The sequence below is a fragment of the Pteropus alecto genome, unplaced genomic scaffold (assembly GCF_000325575.1).
Source record: "Pteropus alecto unplaced genomic scaffold, ASM32557v1 scaffold189, whole genome shotgun sequence".
In the NCBI taxonomy this organism is placed as follows: Eukaryota; Metazoa; Chordata; class Mammalia; order Chiroptera; family Pteropodidae; genus Pteropus; species Pteropus alecto.
The window spans coordinates 667,587-677,756 of NW_006442117.1; the positions used below are offsets into that span (position 1 = coordinate 667,587).

The 10,170-nt window shown below is 57.0% G+C and overlaps 1 protein-coding gene across 1 annotated transcript in view; it reads left to right on the plus strand.

Moving 5' to 3' along the window:
- Positions 1–5: 5 nt before the first annotated feature.
- The window catches only part of GNPAT (glyceronephosphate O-acyltransferase), a gene marked incomplete at its 5' end in the record, with an annotated part of 19,856 nt that continues 9,691 nt past the window's right edge, over positions 6–10,170 (plus strand). Inside the window, 6 exons of the mRNA XM_015596244.1 lie at positions 6–77; positions 4,881–5,063; positions 6,363–6,539; positions 7,571–7,700; positions 9,812–9,939; positions 10,154–10,168. Coding sequence (XP_015451730.1) covers positions 6–77; positions 4,881–5,063; positions 6,363–6,539; positions 7,571–7,700; positions 9,812–9,939; positions 10,154–10,168 — 705 coding nt within the window. The remainder of the gene's footprint in view (positions 78–4,880; positions 5,064–6,362; positions 6,540–7,570; positions 7,701–9,811; positions 9,940–10,153; positions 10,169–10,170) is intronic.

Genomic DNA, 10,170 nt, shown 5'->3' on the forward strand with positions numbered 1-10,170 from the left:
GGGACGCTTCCAGCCCCTCCGGCTCCTGCTTCTCCGTCGGCGCCAGCAGCCCCGGCGCGCTCGTGCTGCTTTACTCGGTAGGCGCCCCGGGGGACGGAGCGGGGACCCCACCCCCCGGCCACGACGCAGGCCCGGTAGTGGGGCCTGACCGCCCCCGAGGCCGAAGGGTGATGTGGTTTCCAAGGCAACGGGCATCGCGGGCTGTGTAGAGACGCGCGCGCGCGTGCCGAGTTCCTGCCCGCGGGGGCCCCCGGCCCGGGCACGGGGCGCGAGGGGCCTTCGGGGGGACCGCGGGATCCCGGCCTGCGGCTCCCCGGCTCCGGTGTCCGGGCCCGGATGTGGGCATAGAGTTTTCACGGCTTAAACCGCTCCTCGATCTGGGGAAATCTGGAACTCCCGGAAATTTGTACCGTCCACTTTTGCCTCCCGCATGTCGCTGTACTTTTTGCATGAGTCATTTTGGAAGAAAATGCCACCGGCCACTCTCCGACTTGCCCTTTCGCCACCGCCGGCCGCCTCCCCTGATTTTAACCGGTCGGTTTCGCCTGCAGAAGGTTTGTTGGTAACTCACCGTTTTTATGAAGTAATTACGAGGCGAAAGCCTGGTAGCTCTCAGGTTTGCACAATCCGGGGCTAAGCGGTTTTTCCTGAAACCACTAGATTAATTTTTATCGACTTTAAGAGGAAATAAAAGAATGCATTTTAAAGGTATATTAAGGTCTTAGCGGTGGGCGGCAGTTTCTGACTTTAATGTGAATTCGCATAGGTGAAAACGGAAAAGAACCGAGATAAACAAAACAGTTTCAAAAGAATAGACATGTGGATATCTAGCTACACAGACCGGACATGGGTAAAGCTCTGGGCTTGTGATTGCTCCCGACGGCCCACGTCTCTAAGGCGTCTCACTTTCAGCTGTCTTCTCCTGGGCCTTCCCACCCCAAGGCGCTGCGATGCAGATCTTGTGATCTGCAGCTCCCGAGGGAGTTCGTGGGGAAGAAGGTTCCTGTGGAGTCCGGCTCCCCGGAGCTAGCTCTTTCGGTCCCAAACTGGTTTGTGAATCGACTGCAATTCTCTATATGTATGTTAAAGGAAAGCGTGGGGTTGTCACTTCCCCGTTCACCAAAGGTCCACTTTCCCATGAAAGACGAAGGCAGTCGTTGCAAGTGAGCTTTTTCTACTTCTGAAGCTGGACCGCAACCCTCCTGTAACTGCAGTTTTTACTCTCACAATAACCTACGCTCTTTCTTGTTTCCGGCTGCCCTTATCATTTCCCGAGCCACATGGCGCTTGCGCAACACTCTCGAGTCCGAGAGCGCCGTTGGAGATGTTTCAGACGCTGCCGATTGCAGTAAACGTGGCAGCAATGGGAGCCTGCGGTGTCTTCAGTCACTGTTCTCGGTGGCCAAGATATAGAAGTTAAGGACCCAGCCTTGCTTTTAAGGACTTCAAAGGACGTCGTGAAAGCAAACGAGCAGGACGGCGGAGTGGGGAGGGCAGCGACGGACGCATGCGCAGTGCGCTGGGGCGCGACAACAAGGAGCAGCAGACGGGTTTGGTGACAGGGGAAGAGGGGGCTGTCCTAGCATCTGTGTAAGAAAACCACTTCCTCGCATGTTCGGGGGAACCAGGGAGTAAGGGCAGCATAAAGGGCACATGAGAAATGAAACCAAGGAAGTAGGCAGAGAATATTTCCTAAGGGAATTTTATACATCGCGTTCACCCACCCTGAGGATAAAAATCTCAACTTTGTGGGGCACCATTTAAGCATGGTCACGTTTGAAAGTCTAAGAGCACATCGAGGTTTCCGTGTGGTCATTTGAGTGGCTAAGCTCTCTCGCTGGTTGAGGAAGGGACCCAGTGCGACAACCGTAGAGCTCAGAGCAGGTGGGACACGGTCGCGGTCATCCAGAGGAGGGAGGGAGGCCTGGGAAAGGCAGCGAGGCCGGCGGGGCGGGACGTGGGCACGTTCGCGTGGCGTTTGGAATGTAGTGGGCAGGGAAGAGGCGCAGGCCGAGCCGACTCCTGGTTTCTGTGGTTTGGCGAGTGGGCGGATGGTGATGCCTCTGGCTCATAGGACCCATGGGAGAGCAGCAGGTGGCCTCAGGGCAGCCGCATTTCAGTTAGGGACGTGCTCGGTCTGAGGTGTGAGAGGCAAGATGGGTGGTTTTTAACTTGCGGATTATCATGTTACGGACCAGATGTGTCACGTCCAGATGGACTCTGCCTCTCCGACGTGATAAAGCCTCCCCCGCCTGTGTTTCTCAGACCGTGAGCGCCTCAGGGCGCCTGCGGTCTGTCCCCTCAATGTGGCCCCCTGGGCGTTCCCAGCATTGCTGGCTGTTTTTAGTGCTGAGGACCCAGCACGAATGTCACCTCCTCCGGGCGCCTTAACAGTGCTCCACTCACCCTCCTCGTTAGTTACTCTGTTTTATTTTCCTGACGTGCCCTTTCCGGTGTTGAGCTCCAGGAGTCTCGTACTGGCTCTCAGAGCTGGTGGTTAAATTTTCACGAGGTTTGCAAGCCTATTGTTCAAACACAGTGCTCCACAGTCAGCACTTCCCGATTAGTTCGCCGTTCCCTGTGCTGTTGAGCCCCCTTGTGTGTGCGTCGCTGTGAGGTGGAAACTCTGTGTGACAGTGGCATCTGTCCCCACTCCGTGTTCAATGAGGCTGTGCCAGGCGGGAGTATAGACCCCGGAGACGGGCGGGCGCTGCAGGTTGGGACTCGCTTGGGGCCAACGTCCAGCAGCTCGCCGCCAGCCAGGCCGTGGTGCCCCCGTTTGTTTGCCGTCCGCCTCCCCTTAGGGAGCAGGCGCATCCGTACCCCCTCCTGTGGAGGCCAGGCCGTGGTGCCTCCCCTTAGGGAGCAGGCGCATCCGTACCCCCTCCTGTGGAGCAGTGCCTGCGGGGGGCTCTCGATCACGGCCTGGGGACTGAGCGGGTCCCCCGGAGGAGCAGCTGCGGGATGGGGAGGCAGGGGCGGGTGGCCCGCTGGGCGGGGGAGGCAGGGGAGGCCGGGGAGGCAGGGGAGGCCAGCCTCGGGCCTCTCTGAAGCGCCCCTGCCAGGGCTCCGCTTCGTACAGTGCGCCTGGGGGGCGGAGCCACGTCAGAACCTCTGTTTTATGAGGGTAAATATTTCTCCAGCGTGACACAGGGCAGGACAGTTAATCACCGCGGGCTGCGTGTAGGGGTGACTCGGAGCACTTTCCAAACAGTCCCGATGCTCACAGACCGGATGAATCCCGAACCTCAGGGGGGCCCAGGCCTCGGTACCTCTCGAGTGTCCCAGGCCACTTGGCTGGGCAGCCCGGGTTAGAACCCGCCGGCTTGGACTCCAGGTGCGGGCCAGGCCGGGAGGGTGTGAGCTTGGCCTGTGAACCCCCAGGGCCATCAGAGGCTTTAGGAGGTGGCTTCACTCAGTGATGTACCTGAGTCTGCGGTGACCGCGTTCCTGCTGGGAACTGGGGGTACAGAAACGTAGGGGCCGCGTTTCCTACCCAGACGAGAAGTCTGCGGACCTGTAGGGCAGACGCCAAATGTAAGTCCAGTGAGCACATTAGGTCCCGCCTCGGAAGGTGGCGAGGGTGCCGTCAGCCATCCAGGGCAAGCTGACGGTTGGTCCAGGCTGGGGAGACTTGGGGCGTGGCACACAGGCAAGGGGGCCAGGAGCGAAGTGTCCTCCAGGTGAGCAGCGGCAAAGCGCCGCTTGTGACGGTGCCGGCGTGTGCCCGGTTGCTCACGGGAGGCCGAGGCCGCCTTGATCACCACGACTTTCCAGCAACGCCACGCACGTAGTAGGTGCTCAGCTGTTTGACAGCGAGTGTCGTTAGAGGCAGCAGCCTGAACAAAGGTGTGGGGGGCCATGTGGGAGACACAGAGAGGCCACCACTGCCCCGTCCTGAGACAGCTGCCTATCGGTGCGGGACAGACGTGCCGCATGCTGCACGGCGGGGAGGGAGAGCAGGTCCGCGCAGCCATCGGGTGACAGCGTGACCACACCTCTGCCTTCGCTGCTGTGGGACCGCGGGAGCGTGATTCCACGTGTCTGCCTTCACTTCCCCATGCGAACGAGGGTCATGATAGAGACTGCTTCTCAGCTGTCATAGAGTTGTTCTGAGGATCGTTCCACGTACGTGCACATATGTGCATAAAAAACAGGATTGTTCCGTAACGTATGTAAGTTCTCATAGCGCCTGACACTTAGTAAGCAGCTGTGCACGTTAACCGTGACTACTGCTGTGACTTATCATCGGAAAAACAAACTCTTAAGAGCGGGCACTGCAGACGTCCTCGGTGTCCTGACACGGCGTTTTCGGGAGCCAGCTGGGTCGGCGCCGACTTGCAGCGGACCTGGAGGAGATGAGGGCAGTCACAGGCACACGGGGCCGGGCCGCAGCTCCCGTGGGAGCTTTGTCCTTGAGTGGATTTTCCTTTCGTTTGCACCCATGTCGTCTGATTTGATTCGACATAATTTTGACTTTCTGATACATGCTTCGATTGAATTTTTAAAGCCAAGTAGAAGCAGACAAAATAGTTTATCGATGTGATTGGTGAAACCTTGTAAAATTAATGAGATGTCTACAGCTTGATATCTCATCTTTGCTGTCTTTGTCAGCTTTCCAGAAGGGGTGGTGCCGACTTTTCAAAGGTAGCAGTCAGAATAGAAAGATAAAATATGACAATTCAATATCAATTTATCGATCCTAAGTGTCGTTAAATTTCTCGGTGGATGGAACTCTAACACCAGGACACTCTGCTCTTGTTCATGTGTCACAGAATAAAACTTTTGGCAAAAGCGACACCTTGCCAGGGTCGTCCCTAACCTGCCTCAGCTTCTTTTACGGGATGCACATTCCGTTCTGTCTTTCTCCTTATCCACAGAAGGAGCTCAAAAAGTGGGACGAGTTCGAAGATATTTTGGAGGAGAGGCGGCATGTCAGCGACCTGAAATTTGCGATGAAATGCTACACGCCTCTCGTCTACAAGGGAATCCCTCCGTGCAAGCCAAGCGACATTAAGTGCAGCGTTCTCGACTCTGAAGAGGTTCGCTATGTCATTAAGCAGGTGGGTGACTCCCAGGACCCTCGCCCTCGCCTCTGCCCTCGGCCTCCCTTCCGCGGTGACTTCTTCCCTTTGGGCTAGAACTAGTCCAGGGCCACTGAGCTGAACACTTGCAGATGGTTAAAATGGCAAATTTTATATGACGCGTGTTCACTCGTAGCTTTTAAAATGGGATAACGATAGTTAAATTAGCAGGTCTGACTCGAAAGCGTTTTTGCTGTAACGGTCACCGTCCCTCCTCTCCTCGTCCAAGCCTTGTCGCTGTCGTCCCGCGGCCTCCGTCTCTGCTCCAGCCTCCCGCCAGCCGCCTTCGCCCCGTTCACCTCCGAGGGGGCTCTTTTCCGACCGTGACACGAACCTGGTCTTGCTCCGTCACTGCCCCAGAGGCCTCTGCGTAAAGTAAAGGGATGCAGTTAAGAGGAGACACTTCCCCCTGGCCCCTCAGTCCTGGGCCCACAGAGTCGAGGCCTCAAAAAGATGCGCTATGTAGCGAGAAACGGGCGACCGCACAGCTTTGCGAATGTGCTGAAGGCCACTGGGCGGCGCGCTTTCAAAGGGCTGATTTTATGTTAATGTCACCCCCATCACCCCCGATATTGAACAACTCCTGTGCAGCGTGTTCCTGGGGGAGCAGTCAGTGCAGTGTCCCGGCTCCACTGGGTGTTCCGGGTGACAGCTGCACAGCACACAGACTTCGCTCCTTTTCAAAATCCTTATGCGGGGACGACAAAAGGGTGATTTCGGCTTCCCTGAGGACGGAAACTGTGACCTGTTTGTCTCCAGGCCCTGGACAGTCCTGGCACACAGCCAGCATTGTGTTCTCTTTACTGAGAGAGATGATCTGCCATCCGATTAAAGAGAGCTCTACTCATGAGATCATTGGTGTCACTGATTACCCTGTGGGATTCGGGGGTGCCTGTGCCCGTGTCCTAGCCGTCCGATGTAGTCTGAGTGGCAGTTCAGTGTGACCCCACATTTCCCGTGTGATAGTGGTGAGCAGGCATGTGCTGTGCCGTGGCTGTCCCCCGAAAGGGCCCACCGAGTGTGTCCTGACACGAGCTCATGGGCGTGAGCTCGCTCACACACCGTCTGAAACGCTGTCTCTTTCAATTTCGAGTCTTTAAACTTGTCTAAATGGGATCGTTTATCTACTTTCGTCGTGTCGGAAAATAAACTGTCCGTTCGAGGCTAAGACACAGCATTTCTGAGTTCCGCAGTATCGACCCATTTGGAACCGGTCGTGCTGGTTTGAAAGAGCCTGGGCTCTTTTTCAGACATTTCTCCTGCTGTCTCTCCTCCTAGCTTTCCAAGGAAACCCTCCAACCCGTGGACGTCCTCCAAGGGGAGGCGTGTGAGATCTTGGACGAGATGAGCCACAAGCTGCATCTGGGAGCCATCCGGTTTTTCGCCTTCACCCTGAGCAAAATATTTAAACAGATTTTCTCGAAAGTGTGTGTAAATGAAGAAGGGATTCAGAAAGTGAGTCTTGCTCGTCAGCCCCTCACTACTCAGTCACCCCAAGACTTCTCATCCCACACACACGGCCGCCCCAGCCCTTAGGTGCCCGCCCGGCCGAAGGGGCTCCGCCTCTGGAAGGAGCTGGTTTTCCTGTGACCCCCCCCGCCCACCCACAGACTTCAGCCTGACCAGGTGGGGCTTCCACACTCCCCTGACGCGGTACGAGGAGTCCCGTGGCTGCTTCGCCACTAATATTTGCTTTTACTCAGTTATCTACTTTACTTCGAATGTTTCTCCTTTTTTCCCTTATGACTTTTTAGATTACTGACCTACTGTTTTGATCTTTTTGACTGACGAGTCAAAGGACGCTTGGTCCAGTGTCTGCGGCCAGAGAGTGTTGGCTGGCCACGTCTTAGCTGATCGCAAATCGCCCTGCGTCAGTCAGTTATGCTTAGATTTCAGAAAGAAAGGCAGACGGCACGCCGATACCAGCGGCGGCGTTTAGGTTGGCGGCCTACGGGGTACACCTGTGAGCCGACATGCACCCCCCCCTTCCTGTTCTCCCTGGCAGCGAGCCCAGTGTTTGACCAGAGAAACGCCGCTCCTCTCGTTTGATAGTTCAGAGCCGTTTTTAATGTCCCCGACGGTTCCGTCCTCTCTTACTGCAGACAGGCGGTCTGGTGCAGCCGTCCACATGCCTTTCTAAGTCAGACCGACTTCAGTTCCGTTCCCAGCCGCCCTTTACCGGGCGAGTGACCCCGTCACAGAGCAGGAAGCTAAGGCTCAGGCCTCGGTCACGGACCCGTGGTGCGAGATGGTGCACACGCAGTGCCAGTGAGTGTGTCCACGGTCATCCACGGACGTGCCCGTCCCGACACTGTGGCTCTGTGCGAGGTCGCTCGGCCAGACGTCCCAGGTGGGGTCGCGTGGGTCAAGGAGGCAGGAAGTGGGGTCAGCGCGGCCTCTCACACCCCTCCTCCCGCGTTCTGATCTGAGGCGTGACTTTAACTGTGTGGAAACCGAGAGCGTTGAGTGTGACCCTTGCCTTCCAGCTGCAGCGAGCCGTCCAGCAGCACCCGGTGGTCCTGCTGCCCAGCCACCGGAGCTACATCGACTTCCTGATGCTGTCCTTCCTCCTGTACAGCTGCGACCTGCCCGTCCCGGTCATCGCGGCGGGGATGGGTACGTCCGGTTCCTCTACTTCCTTTGGTTATAAAAAGGGAAGTGTTCAGCGGAGCGGCCCAGCGTGCCGAGGGCTCTGCAGGCGGTGCGGCCTCCGCCCCTCCGCCGTCCTCGTGCGGCCTCGCCACCCCCCACGGACCTGCGCTCTGGTGCAGGTTTGGGGACGACATGACACCACCTCGATTCCACGTTTTTTATTTGGTAATGTACCAGTGACCGTAGGTCAGTCAAGAGACCTGTTTTTTGATGTATTTTTAAGTTGCGGCGAAACACACAGAACATAAAATCATCTTCGCCATCTAAGCGCACAGTTCGGGGGCGTTAAGCGCATTCGCCGCCATCCAGAATCTTTTCATCTTGCAAAACCGCCGCTCTCTCCCCATCGCACATTAACATCCCACCGTGCTGCCCCGCCAGCTCCCGGCACCCACCCTCTGCGTCCCGTCTCTGTGGACGTGCCTCCTGGGACCGCACGTCCGTGGAATCACGTGGTATTTGTCCTTCCGCGACCGGCTTATCTCACTCAGCGTAATGTCCTCAGGGTCCATCCACGACGTAGCCGATGTCAGACGCCTTTTCCGGGACTGAGCGATCTCCCCGTGTACGGTTGGACCACGTTTTGTGCATCCGTTCAGCCGTCGTGGACACCTGGGTGGCTTCCCCCTCTGGCTGTCGTGAAGCGCGTGTTGCGCACATGGGTGTGCGGATGTCTGTTCAAGTCTCTGCCTTCAATTCTGGCACATTCCCCAAAGGAGAATTGCTGGCATCTCCGGTCATTTATGGTCGGTTTCGAGGCGCCGCTGTGCCGTTGCCCAGAGCAGCCAGGCGCTCTCCCTCCCGACTTTGTGCGCGTCGTCGCCAGCACGGTTGGTTTCGGTTTGGCTTCAGTGTACGTAGCGGCGTCTCGGCGTGATTTTGATTTCCCTGTTGATTAGTGATATTGAGCATCATTTCGTACACTTTTTAGCTATTTCTGTATCTTCTCGAGAGACATATTCAAGTTTTTTGCCCATTTTTAAATCGGGTCGTTTTTGTCATCGTTGAGTCATATATTCTGGGTATCGATCCCCTATCGGATGCGTGATTTGAAGATACTTTCTCCCATCCCATGGGCTGCCTTTTTACTCTGTCGATCGTGTCCTGGAACGCACAGAAGTTTTTTCTTCCGATGTAATCCCGTTTATCTGTTTTTCGTTTTGTTCTTTCTGCTTTTGGTGTCATATTCAAGACAACATCGCCAAATCAAATGTCAGGAAGCTTTTTCCCTATGGTTTCTTCTGCGAGTTTTATCGTTTTAGGGCTTTCGTTTAGGTCACAGATCCATTCTGAGTTGATTTCTTAAGTGGTGCAGGGGCAGAGTCCGAATCCCTGCCTAACGTTTTTGGAGCTACGTAACCTTCAGCAGCGTAGCCGTGTCGCGGTTCAGTGGATTTGCTGTTACTAACAGCTCGACGATGTATTTCCACGTCCGCGCTTTCATTTCTGTAGGATCGCTCGGGCAACTAAGTCATCCCCCGTCTTTGAGGGCAGCGGGGGCGGGGGTTCAGCGCGCACCTTTATTGACGAGTGCAGTGACAGCGAGGTGACGCCGCAGGGGCTCGAGCGCTTTCACCCGTGTGGACGTGTGAGGCAGCTGTTCGGACATTAGGGGCTGAGGCGAGCCGGGCTCCTGTCACACCCACGACAGCCACCCGCCCCCCGACCCCGGCTCTGTCCAGGGGCGCCATGGGAAAGAGGCCACTTCCGCCGGGTGGGCGACGGGGACGGTGGGAGCGCGTTTGGCCGGCTGTCCGGAGCGCGGGGACACGCGTTGGCCTGTCGTCAGAGGGACTGAGGAAATCCCATGATGATGTGGTCACAGGGGTCGCGTTGCCCACTGGTCTGGTTGTAAACGCAGAGGCGTGTGGAGGGGACAGGGTGACCTCTCAGTGAGCACCTGCCCCGGGTCCCTTCCCCATAACTGTTACGCGTCCCTTCTTAGGGATCTCAGTACCAGAAAGGACCGCCGTTAAGGTCGCAGGGCGCCTCACGCACGCAGACCCCGGCGACGGAGTTTGAGTTGAGACCTGCTCGCGTGTCCGGGTCCGCTGACTGCCGACCCCATGTTTCAGACTTCCTGGGCATGAAGGTGGTCGGGCAGCTGCTGCGGATGTCGGGCGCCTTCTTCATGCGGCGGACCTTCGGGGGCGACAGACTCTACTGGGCCGTCTTCTCGGCATACGTGAAAACCATGCTGCGGGTAAACGCGGGCGCACGCGGGCTCGCTCTCCGCTGACGTCGCCGTGCCCTCTGCGCGGGGGCTCGGCCGCATTTCCTCTGGGACGGGGCCTGGTCGGGGCGGTGCACAGGGCGGGCGGGCCTCGGGGGAAGGACTCGAAAGAAGCATTTATCGCTTGGAGCGTAGGCAATGGGTTTTGTGTTTTGTTTTGTTTCTTTGTGTTTTCTCTTTAAAGAATGGTTATGCTCCTGT